The 19,388-nt window shown below is 49.1% G+C and overlaps 1 protein-coding gene across 1 annotated transcript in view; it reads right to left on the bottom strand.

Annotated features, from left to right (window-relative positions):
• The window catches only part of LOC139405579 (intermembrane lipid transfer protein VPS13B-like), a 287,456-nt gene that overhangs the window by 47,278 nt on the left and 220,790 nt on the right, over positions 1-19,388 (bottom strand). Inside the window, exons 17-18 of the mRNA XM_071147990.1 lie at positions 15,454-15,723; positions 4,809-4,892 (exon numbers count right to left, since the gene is read on the bottom strand). Of these exons, the coding sequence (XP_071004091.1) occupies positions 4,809-4,892; positions 15,454-15,723 (354 nt within the window). The remainder of the gene's footprint in view (positions 1-4,808; positions 4,893-15,453; positions 15,724-19,388) is intronic.

Consider the following 19,388-nt stretch of genomic DNA (forward strand, 5'->3'; position numbering starts at 1 on the left):
TCTCTCTCTATGTCTCCCCTTCCTCTCTCTATGTCTCCCCTTCCTCTCTCTATGTCTCCCCCTTCCTCTCTCTATGTCTCCCCCTGCCTCTCTCTATGTCTCCCCCTTCCTCTCTCTGTGTGTCTCCCCCTTCCCCTCTCTCTGTCTCCCCCTTCCTCTCTCTCTGTCTCCCCCTTCCTCTCTCTCTGTCTCCCCCTTCCTCTCTCTCTGTCTCCCCCTTCCTCTCTCTCTGTCTCCCCCTTCCTCTCGCTGTCTCCCCCTTCCCCTCTCTCTGTCTCCCCCTTCCTCTCTCTCTGTCTCCCCCTTCCTCTCTCTCTGTCTCACCCTTCCTCTCTCTCTGTCTCCCTCTTCCTCTCGCTGTCTCCCCCTTCCCCTCTCTCTGTGTCTTCCCCTTCCTCTCTCTGTGTCTCCCCCTTCCTCTCACTCTGTCTCCCCCTTCCTCTCTCTCTGTCTCCCCCTTCCTCTCTCTCTGTCTCCCCCTTCCTCTCTCTCTGTCTCCCCCTTCCTCTCTCTCTGTCTCCCCCTTCCCCTCTCTCTGTGTCTCCCCCTTCCTCTCTCTCTGTTTCCCCCTTCCTCTCTCTCTGTCTCCCCCTTCCCCTCTCTCTGTCTCCCCCTTCCTCTCTCTCTGTCTCCCCCTTCCTCTCTCTCTGTCTCACCCTTCCTCTCTCTCTGTCTCCCTCTTCCTCTCGCTGTCTCCCCCTTCCCCTCTCTCTGTGTCTTCCCCTTCCTCTCTCTGTGTCTCCCCCTTCCTCTCACTCTGTCTCCCCCTTCCTCTCTCTCTGTCTCCCCCTTCCTCTCTCTCTGTCTCCCCCTTCCTCTCTCTCTGTCTCCCCCTTCCCCTCTCTCTGTCTCCCCCTTCCCCTCTCTCTGTGTCTCCCCCTTCCTCTCTCTCTGTGTCTCCCCCTACCTCTCTCTCTGTCTCCCCCTTCCTCTCTCTCCCCCTTCCCCTCTCTCTCTGTCTCCCCATTCCCCTCTCTCGCTGTCTCCCCCTTCCTCTCTCTCTGTCTCCCCCTTCCCCTCTCTCTCTGTGTCTCCCCCTTCCTCTCTCTCTGTCTCCCCCTTCCTCTCTCTCTGTCTCCCCCTTCCCCTCTCTCTCTGTCTCCCCCTTCCCCTCTCTCTGTGTCTCCCCCTTCCTCTCTCTCTCTGTCTCCCCCTTCCTCTCTCTCTCTATGTCTCCCCCTTTCTCTCTCTCCACCACCTCCTCTCTCTCCACCACAACCAGCCTAATCTACCATAATACTGTCTGGCCTCACCGCACTGAAAACAGATCCATGTCATCCTCTTTCCTTTTCTCCTCAGAGACAGACAGGGGTAGAAATCAATGCCTCTGAATGGACGTGTGTGTCTGCGTATTTGTGTGTGCGTCCTCGCTATGAGGTGGTACTGGAATCAAAGCCAAACCGTGGTGGTTACCGAGAGGAAGCCGGGAAGGGAGGGAGGGGGGAGAGAGAGAGAGAGAGGGGGGGGGGGAGAGACCGAGAGAGAGAGAGAGACAGAGAGAGAGAGAGAGAGACAGAGAGAGAGAGAGAGAGAGAGAGACAGAGAGAGACAGAGAGAGAGAGAGAGAGAGAGAGAGAGAGAGAGAGAGACAGAGAGAGACAGAGAGAGACAGAGAGAGAGACAGAGAGAGAGAGAGAGAGAGAGAGAGAGAGAGACAGACAGACAGAGAGAGAGAGAGAGAGAGACAGAGAGAGAGAGAGACAGAGAGAGAGAGAGCGAGAGAGAGAGAGAGAGAGAGAGAGAGAGAGACAGAGAGAGAGAGAGAGACAGAGAGAGCGAGAGAGAGCGAGAGAGAGAGAGCGAGACAGAGAGAGACAGAGAGACAGAGAAAGACAGAGAGTGAGAGAGAGATCTGTTGGAATATTGTCACCACTGTGGGTGTCAGTCTGAGTGATGTTGTGTGGCACTGCAACAAAAATAACTAGAGACGACGTCTCCAAACAAACCCCATCTGTGTTGGGACTCTGGGAAAGAACTGGGGTTGTGAGAAGGACTTAGAGGATGGTGTTAGTTAGAGGATGGTGTTAGTTAGAGGATGGTGTTAGTTAGAGGATGGTGTTAGTTAGAGGACGGTGTTAGAGGACGGTGTTAGTTAGAGGATGGTGTTAGTTAGAGGATGGTGTTAGTTAGAGGACGGTGTTAGTTAAAGGATGGTGTTAGTTAGAGGATGGTGTTAGTTAGAGGATGGTGTTAGTTAGAGGATGGTGTTAGAGGATGGTGTTAGTTAGAGGACGGTGTTAGTTAGAGGACGGTGTTAGTTAGAGGACGGTGTTAGTTAGAGGATGGTGTTAGTAAGAGGATGGTGTTAGTTAGAGGATGGTGTTAGAGGATGGTGTTAGTTAGAGGATGGTGTTAGTTAGAGGACGGTGTTAGTTAGAGGATGGTGTTAGTTAGAGGATGGTGTTAGTTAGAGGATGGTGTTAGAGGATGGTGTTAGTTAGAGGACGGTGTTAGTTAGAGGACGGTGTTAGTTAGAGGACGGTGTTAGTTAGAGGACGGTGTTAGTTAGAGGACGGTGTTAGTTAGAGGATGGTGTTAGTAAGAGGATGGTGTTAGTTAGAGGATGGTGTTAGAGGATGGTTTTAGTTAGAGGACGGTGTTAGAGGATGGTGTTAGAGGACGGTGTTAGTTAGAGGATGGTGTTAGTTAGAGGATGGTGTTAGTTAGAGGATGGTGTTAGTTAGAGGATGGTGTTAGTTAGAGGAGGGTGTTAGTTAGAGGATGGTGTTAGTTAGAGGAGGGTGTTAGTTAGAGGATGGTGTTAGTTAGAGAATGGTGTTAGTTAGAGGATGATGTTAGTTAGAGGATGGTGTTAGAGGATGGTGTTAGTTAGAGGACGGTGTTAGTTAGAGGACGGTGTTAGTTAGAGGATGGTGTTAGTTAGAGGATGGTGTTAGTTAGAGGATGGTGTTAGTTAGAGGACGGTGTTAGTTAGAGGACGGTGTTAGTTAGAGGACGGTGTTAGAGGATGGTGTTAGTTAGAGGACGGTGTTAGTTAGAGGACGGTGTTAGTTAGAGGACGGTGTTAGTTAGAGGATGATGTTAGTTAGAGGATGATGTTAGTTAGAGGATGATGTTAGAGGATGATGTTAGAGGATGGTGTTAGTTAGAGGATGATGTTAGTTAGAGGATGGTGTTAGTTAGAGGATGATGTTAGTTAGAGGATGGTGTTAGAGGATGGTGTTAGTTAGAGGATGATGTTAGTTAGAGGATGGTGTTAGTTAGAGGATGGTGTTAGTTAGAGGATGGTGTTAGTTAGAGGATGGTGTTAGTTAGAGGATGGTGTTAGTTAGAGGATGGTGTTAGTTAGAGGATGATGTTAGTTAGAGGATGATGTTAGTTAGAGGATGGTGTTAGAGGATGGTGTTAGTTAGAGGATGATGTTAGTTAGAGGATGGTGTTAGAGGATGATGTTAGTTAGAGGATGATGTTAGTTAGAGGATGGTGTTAGTTAGAGGATGATGTTAGTTAGAGGATGATGTTAGAGGATGGTGTTAGAGGATGGTGTTAGAGGATGGTGTTAGTTAGAGGACGGTGTTAGTTAGAGGACGGTGTTAGTTAGAAGACGGTGTTAGTTAGAAGACGGTGTTAGTTAGAGGACGGTGTTAGTTAGAGGACGGTGTTAGAGGATGGTGTTAGTTAGAGGACGGTGTTAGTTAGAGGACGGTGTTAGTTAGAGGACGGTGTTAGTTAGAGGATGGTGTTAGTTAGAGGACGGTGTTAGTTAGAGGATGGTGTTAGTTAGAGGACGGTGTTAGTTAGAGGATGGTGTTAGTTAGAGGACGGTGTTAGTTAGAGGATGGTGTTAGTTAGAGGACGGTGTTAGTTAGAGGACGGTGTTAGTTAGAGGATGGTGTTAGTTAGAGGATGGTGTTAGTTAGAGGATGGTGTTAGTTAGAGGATGGTGTTAGTTAGAGGATGGTGTTAGTTAGAGGACGGTGTTAGTTAGAGGACGGTGTTAGTTAGAGGACGGTGTTAGTTAGAGGACGGTGTTAGTTAGAGGATGGTGTTAGTTAGAGGATGGTGTTAGTTAGAGGATGATGTTAGTTAGAGGATGGTGTTAGTTAGAGGATGGTATTAGTTAGAGGATGGTGTTAGTTAGAGGACGGTGTTAGTTAGAGGACGGTGTTAGAGGACGGTGTTAGTTAGAGGACGATGTTAGTTAGAGGATGGTGTTAGTTAGAGGATGGTGTTAGTTAGAGGATGGTGTTAGTTAGAGGATGGTGTTAGAGGATGGTGTTAGTTAGAGGACGGTGTTAGTTAGAGGATGGTATTAGTTAGAGGACGGTGTTAGTTAGAGGATGGTGTTAGAGGATGGTGTTAGTTAGAGGATGGTGTTAGAGGACGGTGTTAGTTAGAGGATGGTGTTAGAGGATGGTGTTAGTTAGAGGACGATGTTAGTTAGAGGATGGTATTAGTTAGAGGATGGTGTTAGTTAGAGGATGGTGTTAGAGGATCGTGTTAGTTAGAGGACGGTGTTAGTTAGAGGACGGTGTTAGTTAGAGGACGGTGTTAGTTAGAGGACGGTGTTAGAGGACGGTGTTAGTTAGAGGACGATGTTAGTTAGAGGAGGGTGTTAGTTAGAGGATGGTGTTAGTTAGAGGATGGTGTTAGAGGATAGTGTTAGTTAGAGGACGGTGTTAGTTAGAGGACAGTGTTAGTTAGAGGACGGTGTTAGTTAGAGGATGGTGTTAGTTAGAGTTACAGTATATATGGAATAGGGACCCTCTGGGCCCTGGTAGTAAGTAGTGCACTACATAGGGAATAGGGTACCACATCACAACCCTACCCTGGATGGCTATACTCACCACTCTCTGCTGCATGTGAGAGTCCGTTTCCATGGTGATCAGGGTGCACCACACGTAGAGCAACGAGCCGCTGGAACAAGGCACCTGCAAGGACACCAACACACCATCAGATAGGACAGGTACTAATCTCACCTCTGACCTGGAAATAAACAATGACAGTAGATAGGAACTGGAAACACAAACATTTATCTAGGTATTACTGTTGGAGCTAGAAACACAAACATTTAGTTAGGTATTACTGTTGGAGCTAGAAACACAAACATTTAGTTAGGTATTACTGTTGGAGCTAGAAACACAAGCATTTAGCTAGGTATTACTGTACTGTTGGAGCTAGAAACACAAGCATTTAACGAGGTATTACTGTACTGATGGAGCTAGAAACACAAGCATTTAGCTAGGTATTACTGTACTGTTGGAGCTAGAAACACAAGCATTTAGCTAGGTATTACTGTTGGAGCTAGAAACACAAGCATTTAGCTAGGTATTACTGTACTGTTGGAGCTAGAAACACAAGCATTTAGCTAGGTATTACTGTTGGAGCTATAAACACAAGCCATTTAGCTAGGTATTACTGTTGGAGCTATAAACACAAGCATTTAGCTAGGTATTACTGTTGGAGCTATAAACACAAGCATTTAGCTAGGTATTACTGTTGGAGCTATAAACACAAGCATTTAGCTAGGTATTACTGTTGGAGCTATAAACACAAGCATTTCATTGCACCTGAGATAACATCTACAAATCTGTTTACGGGACTTCATAAAATACTTTGACTTGTTGGACAGCAGTAGTGTGTGAAAAAGTATAAAAACACATTTTAAATAACATATTCTATGTTCATATTCTAGATAACATATTCTATGTTCATATTCTAGACGTGATAACGAGGAAACAGAAACGCCTAAAAAAAACCCTGTCAAGTCAAAGGTCATCAAGGTCAGAGTTCACCCGTGACACTACCACGGACAGGGGAAAGATCGACATGTTTGTTTCCTGTGGTGTCGAGAGTTTTTGTAACGGGAACATCTGTAATGACCAAATGTCCCATGGGGCGCCCCCTAACTAACCCACGCCCCCTAATTAACCCACGGCCCCTAACTAACCCACGGCCCCTAACTAACCCACGCCCCCTAACTAACCCACGGCCCACTGAGTCACATCACGTTCATCACATTTTCCCAACACCATCCAACACTATCCAACACCATCCAACACCATCCAACACTATCCAACACTATCCAACACCACCCAACACCATCCAACACCACCCAACACCATCCAACACCATCCAACACTATCCAACACTATCCAACACCATCCAACACCATCCAACACCACCCAACACTATCCAACACCACCCAACACTACACAACACTATACAACACCATCCAACACTATCCAACACCATCCAACACCATCCAACACTATCCAACACCATCCACCACTATCCAACACCATCCAACACCATCACCTTCTGTCACCCAACACGGCTCCCAACTGGTTTCCTGCAGTTGTACAAGAGAACCCACACAAAGCTCCAACACCGTCCAAAACCATCCAACACTATCCAACACCATCCAACACCATCACGTTCTGTCACCCAACACGGCTCCCAACTGGTGTCCTGCAGTTGTACAAGAGAACTCACACAAAGCTCCAGGACTCTAACACCATCCAACACCATCCAACACCATCACCTTCTGTCACCCAACACGGCTCCCAACTGGTTTCCTGCAGTTGTACAAGAGAACTCACACAAAGCTCCAGGACTCCCAACACCATCCAACACCATCCAACACCATCCAACACCATCCAACAGTTAAGTCCAATGACAATTTAACTGTTAGCGCGGGATAATAGCCAATTAAACTCTGAACTCTGAACTCTCAGCTCTGAGAAGATTTAAAAGCTGAAAATGTGCCTTTCAGAATGGTTACTGGTCGTGTGTTCAACCCCTCAATGAAACCCTATTCCCTACATAGTGCACTACTTTAGAAACAGCCCCCTACAGGATTCTGGATTTAAAGTAGTGCACTATGTAGGAGATAAGGGTGCCATTTGGGAGGCGGTTCTTAACGTTTCACTGGCTCTATTCCCCCTCCGACCCCCTGACTCCTCGTTAAGACCTACACCGTGCCAAGGCCGTTACAACACTGCCTAATTTACCGTCAGCTAGGGACTTCATTTACTGTGGACAAAACACCAGGCATGAACGCAATAACCAACGTTTGGTTCTGTTCTGTTCAGCGCTGACAACGGCCTCGGTTCCCTATTGGGTGAAGGAGAACACACAGAGGGTGGCTGGCGGCCACACTGCTAGACACATGGGCTGGTCCACCAACACACTCTACACCCCTCCAAGGTTACAGACCTAGTTTAATCATCAGGAGGTAACCTGGTCCACCAACACACTCTACACCCCTCCAAGGTTACAGACCTAGTTTAATCATCAGGAGGTAACCTGGTCCACCAACACACTCTACACCCCTCCAAGGTTACAGACCTAGTTTAATCATCAGGAGGTAACCTGGTCCACCAACAACCTGGTCCACCAACACACTCTACACCCCTCCAAGGTTACAGACCTAGTTTAATCATCAGGAGGTAACCTGGTCCACCAACAACCTGGTCCACCAACACACTCTACACCCCTCCAAGGTTACAGACCTAGTTTAATCATCAGGAGGTAACCTGGTCCACCAACACACTCTACACCCCTCCAAGGTTACAGACCTAGTTTAATCATCAGGAGGTAACCTGGTCCACCAACACACTCTACACCCCTCCAAGGTTACAGACCTAGTTTAATCATCAGGAGGTAACCTGGTCCACCAACAACCTGGTCCACCAACACACTCTACACCCCTCCAAGGTTACAGACCTAGTTTAATCATCAGGAGGTAACCTGGTCCACCAACACACTCTACACCCCTCCAAGGTTACAGACCTAGTTTAATCATCAGGAGGTAACCTGGTCCACCAACACACTCTACACCCCTCCAAGGTTACAGACCTAGTTTAATCATCAGGAGGTAACCTGGTCCACCAACAACCTGGTCCACCAACACACTCTACACCCCTCCAAGGTTACAGACCTAGTTTAATCATCAGGAGGTAACCTGGTCCACCAACACACTCTACACCCCTCCAAGGTTACAGACCTAGTTTAATCATCAGGAGGTAACCTGGTCCACCAACACACTCTACACCCCTCCAAGGTTACAGACCTAGTTTAATCATCAGGAGGTAACCTGGTCCACCAACAATCTGGTCCACCAACACACTCTACACCCCTCCAAGGTTACTGACCTAGTTTAATCATCAGGAGGTAACCTGGTCCACCAACACACTCTACACCCCTCCAAGGTTACAGACCTAGTTTAATCATCAGGAGGTAACCTGGTCCACCAACACACTCTACACCCCTCCAAGGTTACAGACCTAGTTTAATCATCAGGAGGTAACCTGGTCCACCAACACACTCTACACCCCTCCAAGGTTACAGACCTAGTTTAATCATCAGGAGGTAACCTGGTCCACCAACACACTCTACACCCCTCCAAGGTTACAGACCTAGTTTAATCATCAGGAGGTAACCTGGTCCACCAACACACTCTACACCCCTCCAAGGTTACAGACCTAGTTTAATCATCAGGAGGTAACCTGGTCCACCAACAACCTGGTCCACCAACACACTCTAAACCCCTCCAAGGTTACAGACCTAGTTTAATCATCAGGAGGTAACCTGGTCCACCAACAACCTGGTCCACCAACACACTCTACACCCCTCCAAGGTTACAGACCTAGTTTAATCATCAGGAGGTAACCTGGTCCACCAACACACTCTACACCCCTCCAAGGTTACAGACCTAGTTTAATCATCAGGAGGTAACCTGGTCCACCAACAATCTGGTCCACCAACACACTCTACACCCCTCCAAGGTTACTGACCTAGTTTAATCATCAGGAGGTAACCTGGTCCACCAACACACTCTACACCCCTCCAAGGTTACAGACCTAGTTTAATCATCAGGAGGTAACCTGGTCCACCAACACACTCTACACCCCTCCAAGGTTACAGACCTAGTTTAATCATCAGGAGGTAACCTGGTCCACCAACACACTCTACACCCCTCCAAGGTTACAGACCTAGTTTAATCATCAGGAGGTAACCTGGTCCACCAACAACCTGGTCCACCAACACACTCTACACCCCTCCAAGGTTACTGACCTAGTTTAATCATCAGGAGGTAACCTGGTCCACCAACAACCTGGTCCACCAACACACTCTACACCCCTCCAAGGTTACAGACCTAGTTTAATCATCAGGAGGTAACCTGGTCCACCAACACACTCTACACCCCTCCAAGGTTACAGACCTAGTTTAATCATCAGGAGGTAACCTGGTCCACCAACACACTCTACACCCCTCCAAGGTTACAGACCTAGTTTAATCATCAGGAGGTAACCTGGTCCACCAACACACTCTACACCCCTCCAAGGTTACAGACCTAGTTTAATCATCAGGAGGTAACCTGGTCCACCAACAACCTGGTCCACCAACACACTCTACACCCCTCCAAGGTTACAGACCTAGTTTAATCATCAGGAGGTAACCTGGTCCACCAACAACTTGGTCCACCAACACACTCTACACCCCTCCAAGGTTACAGACCTAGTTTAATCATCAGGAGGTAACCTGGTCCACCAACACACTCTACACCCCTCCAAGGTTACAGACCTAGTTTAATCATCAGGAGGTAACCTGGTCCACCAACACACTCTAAACCCCTCCAAGGTTACAGACCTAGTTTAATCATCAGGAGGTAACCTGGTCCACCAACAACCTGGTCCACCAACACACTCTACCCCCCTCCAAGGTTACAGACCTAGTTTAATCATCAGGAGGTAACCTGGTCCACCAACACACTCTACACCCCTCCAAGGTTACAGACCTAGTTTAATCATCAGGAGGTAACCTGGTCCACCAACACACTCTACACCCCTCCAAGGTTACAGACCTAGTTTAATCATCAGGAGGTAACCTGGTCCACCAACAACCTGGTCCACCAACACACTCTACACCCCTCCAAGGTTACTGACCTAGTTTAATCATCAGGAGGTAACCTGGTCCACCAACAACCTGGTCCACCAACACACTGTTACGGTGCGTGAATGAGGACCCAAAAGCGAATTAACGTAAACAGAGCTTCTTTAATAACAAAACAAAACGTAGGCTCAGATGGACCGGCAGGTTCCGACAGGACAGGACAAGGTTGCAGCAAACATGACGATAGTCTGGTTCAGGCATGAACAACACAAACAAGAATCCGACAAAGACAGGAGCAGAAACAGAGAGAGATATAGAGGACTAATCAGAGGGAAAAAGGGAACAGGTGGGAAAAGGGGTGACGAGGTAGTTAGGAGGAGACAAGGCACAGCTGGGGAAAAGAGGGGGAGAAAAGGTAACCTAACAACGACCAGCAGAGGGAGACAGGGTGAAGGGAAAGGACAGAAACAAGACACAACATGACAGTACCCCCCCACTCACCGAGCGCCTCCTGGCGCACTCGAGGAGGAAACCTGGCGGCAACGGAGGAAATCATCGATCAGCGCACGGTCCAGCACGTCCCGAGAGGGAACCCAACTCCTCTCCTCAGGACCGTACCCCTCCCAATCTACTAGGTACTGATGACCACGGCCCCGAGGACGCATGTCCAAAATCCTACGGACCCTGTAGATGGGTGCGCCCTCGACAAGGATGGGGGGGGGGGGGGGGAAGACGAGCGGGGGCGCGAAGAACGGGCTTGATACAGGAGACATGGAAGACCGGGTGGACGCGACGAAGGTATCGCGGAAGAAGAAGTCGAACTGCGACAGGATTAATGACCTGAGAAATACGGAACGGACCAATGAACCGCGGGGTCAACTTGCGAGAAGTGGTCTTAAGGGGAAGGTTCTGAGTGGAGAGCCAAACTCTCTGACCGCGACAATATCTAGGACTCTTAGTTCTACGCTTATTAGCAGCCCTCACAGTCTGCGCCCTATAACGGCAAAGTGCAGACCTGACCCTCTTCCAGGTGCGCTCGCAACGTTGGACAAAAGCCTGAGCGGAGGGGACGCTGGACTCGGCGAACTGAGATGAGAACAGCGGAGGCTGGTACCCGAGGCTACTCTGAAAAGGAGATAGCCCGGTCGCAGACGAAGGAAGCGAGTTGTGGGCGTATTCTGCCCAGGGGAGCTGTTCTGACCAAGACGCAGGGTTGCGAAAAGAAAGACTGCGTAAGATGCGACCAATAGTCTGATTGGCCCGTTCTGCTTGACCGTTAGACTGGGGGTGAAAGCCGGAAGAGAGACTGACGGAAGCCCCAATCAAACGGCAAAACTCCCTCCAAAATTGAGACGTGAATTGCGGACCTCTGTCCGAAACGACGTCTGACGGAAGGCCATGAATTCTGAAAACATTCTCGATGATGATTTGTGCCGTCTCTTTAGCAGAAGGAAGCTTAGCAAGGGGAATAAAATGAGCCGCCTTAGAGAACCTGTCGACAACCGTAAGAATAACAGTCTTCCCCGCTGACGAAGGCAGTCCGGTGACAAAATCTAAGGCGATGTGAGACCACGGTCGAGAGGGAATGGGAAGCGGCCTGAGACGGCCGGCAGGAGGGGAGTTACCGGACTTAGTCTGCGCGCAGACCGAACAAGCAGCCACGAAACGACGCGTGTCATGCTCCCGGGTGGGCCACCAAAAACGCTGGCGAATGGAAGCAAGCGTACCCCGAACGCCAGGGTGGCCGGCTAACTTGGCAGAGTGAGCCCACTGAAGAACGGCCAGACGAGTAGGAACGGGAACGAAAAGAAGGTTCCTAGGACAAGCGCGCGGCGACGGAGTGTGAGTGAGTGCTTGCTTTACCTGCCTCTCAATTCCCCAGACAGTCAACCCGACAACACGCCCCTCAGGGAGAATCCCCTCGGGGTCAGTGGAGGCTACTGAAGAACTGAAGAGACGAGATAAAGCATCAGGCTTGGTGTTCTTAGAGCCCGGACGATAAGAAATCACGAACTCGAAACGAGCGAAAAACAGCGCCCAGCGCGCCTGACGCGCATTAAGTCGTTTGGCAGAACGGATGTACTCAAGGTTCCTATGGTCGGTCCAAACGACAAAAGGAACGGTCGCCCCCTCCAACCACTGTCGCCATTCGCCTAGGGCTAAGCGGATGGCGAGCAGTTCGCGGTTTCCCACATCATAGTTACGTTCCGACGGCGACAGGCGATGAGAAAAATACGCGCAAGGGTGGACCTTGTCGTCAGAGAGGGAGCGCTGAGAAAGAATGGCTCCCACGCCCACCTCTGACGCGTCAACCTCGACAACGAACTGTCTAGAGACATCAGGTGTAACAAGGATAGGTGCGGATGTAAAACGATTCTTGAGGAGATCAAAAGCTCCCTGGGCGGAAACGGACCACTTAAAGCACGTCTTGACAGAAGTAAGGGCTGTGAGAGGAGCTGCCACCTGACCGAAATTACGGATGAAACGACGATAGAAGTTCGCGAAGCCGAGAAAGCGCTGCAGCTCGACGCGTGACTTAGGGACGGGCCAATCAATGACAGCTTGGACCTTAGCGGGATCCATCTTAATGCCTTCAGCGGAAATAACAGAACCGAGAAATGTGACGGAGGAGGCATGAAAAGTGCACTTCTCAGCCTTCACAAAAAGACAATTCTCTAAAAGGCGCTGGAGGACACGTCGAACGTGCTGAACATGAATCTGGAGTGACGGTGAAAAAATCAGGATATCGTCAAGGTAAACGAAAACAAAGATGTTCAGCATGTCTCTCAGGACATCATTGACTAATGCCTGAAAGACAGCTGGAGCGTTAGCGAGGCCGAAAGGAAGAACCCGGTACTCAAAGTGCCCTAACGGAGTGTTAAACGCCGTCTTCCACTCGTCCCCCTCCCTGATGCGCACGAGATGGTAAGCGTTACGAAGGTCCAACTTAGTGAAAAACCTGGCTCCCTGCAGGATCTCGAAGGCTGAAGACATAAGAGGAAGCGGATAACGATTCTTCACTGTTATGTCATTCAGCCCTCGATAATCTATGCAGGGGCGCAGGGACCCGTCCTTCTTCTTAACAAAAAAAAAACCCCGCTCCGGCGGGAGAGGAGGAGGGGACTATGGTACCGGCGGCAAGAGCTACAGACAAATAATCTTCGAGAGCCTTACGTTCGGGAGCCGACAGAGAGTATAGTCTACCCCGGGGGGGAGTGGTTCCCGGAAGGAGATCAATACTACAATCATACGACCGGTGTGGAGGAAGAGAGGTGGCCCTGGACCGACTGAACACCGTGCGCAGATCGTGATATTCCTCCGGCACCCCTGTCAAATCACCAGGCTCCTCCTGTGAAGAAGAGATAGAGGAAACAGGAGGGATAGCAGACATTAAACATTTCACATGACAAGAGACGTTCCAGGAGAGGATAGAATTACTAGACCAATTAATAGAAGGATTATGACAAACTAGCCAGGGATGGCCCAAAACAACAGGTGTAAAAGGTGAACGAAAAATTAAAAAAGAAATGGTTTCGCTATGATTACCAGAGACAGTGAGGGTTAAAGGTAGCGTCTCACGCTGAATCCTGGGGAGAGGACTACCATCCAGGGCGAACAAGGCCGTGGACTCCCTTAACTGTCTGAGAGGAATGTCATGTTCCCGAGCCCAGGTCTTGTCCATAAAACAGCCCTCCGCCCCAGAGTCTATTAAGGCACTGCAGGAAGCTGACGAACCGGTCCAGCGTAGATGGACCGACAAGGTAGTGCAGGATCTTGAAGGAGAGACAGGAGTAGTAGCGCTCACCAGTAGCCCTCCGCTTACTGATGAGCTCTGGCTTTTACTGGACATGAAGTGACAAAATGACCAGCAGAACCGCAATAGAGACAGAGGCGGTTGGTGATTCTCCGTTCCCTCTCCTTAGTCGAGATGCGGATACCTCCCAGCTGCATAGGCTCAGCACCCGAGCCGGCAGAGGAAGATGGTAGTGATGCGGAGAGGGGGGCAACGGAGAACGCGAGCTCCTTTCCACGAGCTCGGTGACGAAGATCAACCCGTCGCTCAATGCGAATAGCGAGTTCAATCAAGGAATCCACGCTGGAAGGAACCTCCCGGGAGAGAATCTCATCCTTTACCTCTGCGCGGAGACCCTCCAGAAAACGAGCTAGCAAAGCCGGCTCGTTCCAGCCACTGGAGGCAGCAAGAGTGCGAAACTCAATAGAGTAGTCTGTTATGGATCGATTACCCTGACATAGGGAAGACAGGGCCCTGGAAGCCTCCTCCCCAAAAACAGATCGATCAAAAACCCGTATCATCTCCTCCTTAAAGTCCTGATACTGGTTAGTACACTCAGCCCTTGCCTCCCAGATTGCCGTGCCCCACTCACGAGCCCGTCCAGTAAGGAGAGATATGACGTAGGCGACACGAGCAGTGCTCCTAGAGTAAGTGTTGGGCTGGAGAGAAAACACAATATCACACTGGGTGAGGAACGAGCGGCATTCAGTGGGCTCCCCAGAGTAACACGGCGGGTTATTGATTCTGGGCTCCGGAGATTCGAAAGCCCTGGAAGTGGCCGGTGGATCGAGGCGGAGATGGTGAACCTGTTCTGTGAGGTTGGAGACTTGGGTGGCCAGGGTCTCAACGGCATGCCGAGCAGCAGACAATTCCTGCTTGTGTCTGCCTAGCATCGCTCCCTGGATCTCGACGGCTGAGTGGAGAGGATCCGAAGTCGCTGGGTCCATTCTTGGTCGGATTCTTCTGTTAATGGTGCGTGAATGAGGACCCAAAAGCGAATTAACGTAAACAGAGCTTCTTTAATAACAAAACAAAACGTAGGCTCAGATGGACCGGCAGGTTCCGACAGGACAGGACAAGGTTGCAGCAAACATGACGATAGTCTGGTTCAGGCATGAACAACACAAACAAGAATCCGACAAAGACAGGAGCAGAAACAGAGAGAGATATAGAGGACTAATCAGAGGGAAAAAGGGAACAGGTGGGAAAAGGGGTGACGAGGTAGTTAGGAGGAGACAAGGCACAGCTGGGGAAAAGAGGGGGAGAAAAGGTAACCTAACAACGACCAGCAGAGGGAGACAGGGTGAAGTGAAAGGACAGAAACAAGACACAACATGACAGTACATGACACACACTCTACACCCCTCCAAGGTTACAGACCTAGTTTTATAATCAGGAGGTAACCTGGTCCACCAACACACTCTACACCCCTCCAAGGTTACAGACCTAGTTTAATCATCAGGAGGTAACCTGGTCCACCAACAACCTGGTCCACCAACACACTCTACACCCCTCCAAGGTTACAGACCTAGTTTAATCATCAGGAGGTAACCTGGTCCACCAACAACCTGGTCCACCAACACACTCTACACCCCTCCAAGGTTACAGACCTAGTTTAATCATCAGGAGGTAACCTGGTCCACCAACAACCTGGTCCACCAACACACTCTACACCCCTCCAAGGTTACAGACCTAGTTTTAGTAAGAGATCTAAGGACTCAGGTCCTCCTGCCACATGAAACACAGCGCGAGAGAGAGAGAGAGAGAGAGTCTGGTGTGTGCGTATCTGTGTCTGTACTCGCCTGTACCACAGAGCTACTCCCCCTCTCCTTCTCCTTCCTCTCCAGTCTGACATCCCGAGACCAGTCCTCATCTCCTCTGGCTCTGACACACAGCTCTGTCAGCTCTGAGTCCTCCAGCACGTAGGAGGGCAGCTTCTTCCCAGCCTCCAGACAGTCAACATGTTCCTTCACCACCGTCTGGCCTTCTGGATTCACATAGTGCTGCACCAGCCGCAGATCAATGTCCTGAGACAGGTAACTACACATCACCTGACGACCACAGATGATTACCTAGAGAGAGAGGGAGAGAGAGGGAGAGAGAGAGAGGGAGAGGGAGAGAGATAGAGAGAGAGAGAGAGAGAGGGAGACAGAGAGAGAGAGAGAGAGGGAGACAGAGAGAGACAGAGACAGAGAGAGGGAAAGAGAGACAGAGACAGAGAGAGAGAGAGAGAGAGAGAGAGAGAGAGAGAGAGAGAGAGAGAGAGAGAGAGACAGAGAGAGGGAAAGAGAGGGAAAGAGAGACAGAGACAGAGAGAGAGAGAGAGAGAGAGAGGGAGAGAGCGAGAGAGAGGGAGGTTATGTAAGAGTCAAAGCTAGACTTGTTGGATATATCAGGTTATTGATCAACACACTGATATAGTTGATGTGTTAATCAGGGATGATGGTCAGTAAGGGTCCTGCCTGCTGCTGTCCCTCAGCCTGATTGGCTCCTGAAGTCACTGTGTCTGTCACTATCACTATCACATGGCCAAGCTGTCCCCCCTCTCTATTCCTCCCTGTACTCTACAGAACACCACGGCCAAGCTGTCCTCTCTATTCCTCCCTGTACTCTACAGAACACCACGGCCAAGCTGTCCCCCCTCTCTATTCCTCCCTGTACTCTACAGAACACCACGGCCAAGCTGTCCTCTCTATTCCTCCCTGTACTCTACAGAACACCACGGCCAAGCTGTCCTCTCTCTCTATTCCTCCCTGTACTCTACAGAACACCACGGCCAAGCTGTCCTCTCTCTCTATTCCTCCCTGTACTCTACAGAACACCACGGCCAAGCTGTCCTCCTCTCTCTATTCCTCCCTGTACTCTACAGAACACCACGGCCAAGCTGTCCTCTCTATTCCTCCCTGTACTCTACAGAACACCACGGCCCAAATGGCACCCTAATTCCGTCTGGGTCCTGGTCCAAAGTAGCGCACTACATAGGGAATAGGGTGCCATTTTGGACCAAACCCACATCTCCCTCTGGCCCCTGTCCAGCTCTAACCCAGCTCAGTCACCAGGAAGCCCTCATCTGTTCCTGACACTTCTAATTCAGCTCACAATTGATTGTTGCCACCACCCAGTATGTGTGTGTGTGTGTGTGTGTGTGTGTGTGTGTGTTCTCTGGGTGGGGGTGTTGATAATGGTGGTGAGGAGAGGGATTGGTCTCTAAAGAGAGAGAATTCTCCAGCTCATCAATCATCTCTTTATAGCCCTTCTCACAGGCTCTCCATCACGTAATCACACACACACACACACACACACACACGTCCCACAGCCAGCCTGTGACCAGAGACATCTTCCGTTGCTGTAAGGAGCTGTCACAATCTCCCGGCAGTTTGTTGGGGGGATTGGATGTGACCAGGACACTTACACCCATGTCGTTGGAGCCAACGAGAACAAGATGTCTGAGCGGAGCAGGATAAGAACGTAGCCGTTCTGTTTTGTCTGCAGGCAGGAAGGAGAGACGTGTGACACTGGACAGTATTTACAAAACAAAAGAGCCTCCACATTTCAGAGAAGGCGTCTCAGATTTGTGGGGAATTGAAATGTTTGTTCCAATTCAACCACGTTTTTTTGGGGTACGTTTATTCAGCTGGTGTAAAAAAAAATGTTGGTGTTTTATGTAACATTTTCATGAACACGGATCAATCTCGTTTAACGTCTTGTACATTTCCTGTTCTGTTTCTTTTGGAGAAGTGAGCAGACATTGTAATTGGTCGGAGGGTTTTCAGAGTTTTCCCCGTTTGTAACAACAGACTGTAATGTGAAACAGGATGTAGTTCTCAATCTGTTGTTGCTCTATATCCTGTTTCATATTGCACTTCCTGTCTGTCTGTGGTGACGACTCCACTACCTGGATCACTTCCTGTCTGTCTGTGGTGACGACTCCACTACCTGGATCACTTCCTGTCTGTCTGTCTGTGGTGACGACTCCACTAACTGGATCACTTCCTGTCTGTCTGTGGTGACGACTACACTAACTGGATCACTTCCTGTCTGTCTGTGGTGACGACTCCACTAACTGGATAGGAAACAGGATGTAGTTCTCAGACTAGTGTTCCCCTGTCATTCAGCTGTCTCTTGATAAGGTGTGTCATTCAGCTGTCTCTTGATAAGGTGTGTCATTCAGCTGTCCCTTGATAAGGTGTGTCATTCAGCTGTCTCTTGATAAGGTGTGTCATTCAGCTGTCTCTTGATAAGGTAAAGGTGTGTCATTCAGCTGTCTCTTGATAAGGTGTGTCATTCAGCTGTCCCTTGATAAGGTGTGTCATTCAGCTGTCTCTTGATAAGGTGTGTCATTCAGCTGTCTCTTGATAAGGTAAAGGTGTGTCATTCAGCTGTCTCTTGATAAGGTGTGTCATTCAGCTGTCTCTTGATAAGGTGTGTCATTCAGCTGTCTCTTGATAAGGTAAAGGTGTGTCATTCAGCTGTCCCTTGATAAGGTGTGTCATTCAGCTGTCTCTTGATAAGGTGTGTCATTCAGCCGTCTCTTGATAAGGTAAAGGTGTGTCATTCAGCTGTCTCTTGATAAGGTAAAGGTGTGTAATTCAGCTGTCCCTTGATAAGGTGTGTAATTCAGCTGTCTCTTGATAAGGTGTGTCATTCAGCTGTCTCTTGATAAGGTGTGTCATTCAGCCGTCTCTTGATAAGGTAAAGGTGTGTCATTCAGCTGTCTCTTGATAAGGTAAAGGTGTGTCATTCAGCTGTCCCTTGATAAGGTGTGTCATTCAGCTGTCTCTTGATAAGGTGTGTCATTCAGCTGTCTCTTGATAAGGTGTGTCATTCAGCTGTCTCTTGATAAGGTGTGTCATTCAGCTGTCTCTTGATAAGGTGTGTCATTCAGCTGTCTCTTGATAAGGTAAAGGTGTGTCATTCAGCTGTCTCTTGATAAGGTGTGTCATTCAGCTGTCTCTTGATAAGGTAAAGGTGTGTCATTCAGCCATCTCTTGATAAGGTGTGTCATTCAGCTGTCCCTTGATAAGGTGTGTCATTCAGCTGTCTCTTGATAAGGTAAAGGTGTGTCATTCAGCCATCTCTTGATAAGGTGTGTCATTCAGCTGTCTCTTGATAAGGTGTGTCATTCAGCTGTCTCTTGATAAGGTGTGTCATTCAGCTGTCTCTTGATAAGGTAAAGGTGTGTCATTCAGTTGTCTCTTGATAAGGTAAAGGTGTGTCATTCAGCTGTCTCTTGATAAGGTGTGTCATTCAGCCGTCTCTTGATAAGGTAAAGGTGTGTCATTCAGCTGTCTCTTGATAAGGTGTGTCATTCAGCTGTCTCTTGATAAGGTGTGTCATTCAGCTGTCTCTTGATAAGGTAAAGGTGTGTCATTCAGCTGTCTCTTGATAAGGTAAAGGTGTGTCATTCAGCTGTCTCTTGATAAGGTGTGTCATTCAGCTGTCTCTTGATAAGGTAAAGGTGTGTCATTCAGCTGTCTCTTGATAAGGTGTGTCATTCAGCTGTCTCTTGATAAGGTGTGTCATTCAGCTGTCTCTTGATAAGGTAAAGGTGTGTCATTCAGCCGTCTCTTGATAAGGTGTGTCATTCAGCCGTCTCTTGATAAGGTAAAGGTGTGTCATTCAGCTGTCTCTTGATAAGGTGTGTCATTCAGCTGTCTCTTGATAAGGTGTGTCATTCAGCTGTCTCTTGATAAGGTAAAGGTGTGTCATTCAGCCGTCTCTTGATAAGGTGTGTCAT

Source organism: Oncorhynchus clarkii, chromosome 3 (assembly GCF_045791955.1).
Source record: "Oncorhynchus clarkii lewisi isolate Uvic-CL-2024 chromosome 3, UVic_Ocla_1.0, whole genome shotgun sequence".
In the NCBI taxonomy this organism is placed as follows: Eukaryota; Metazoa; Chordata; class Actinopteri; order Salmoniformes; family Salmonidae; genus Oncorhynchus; species Oncorhynchus clarkii.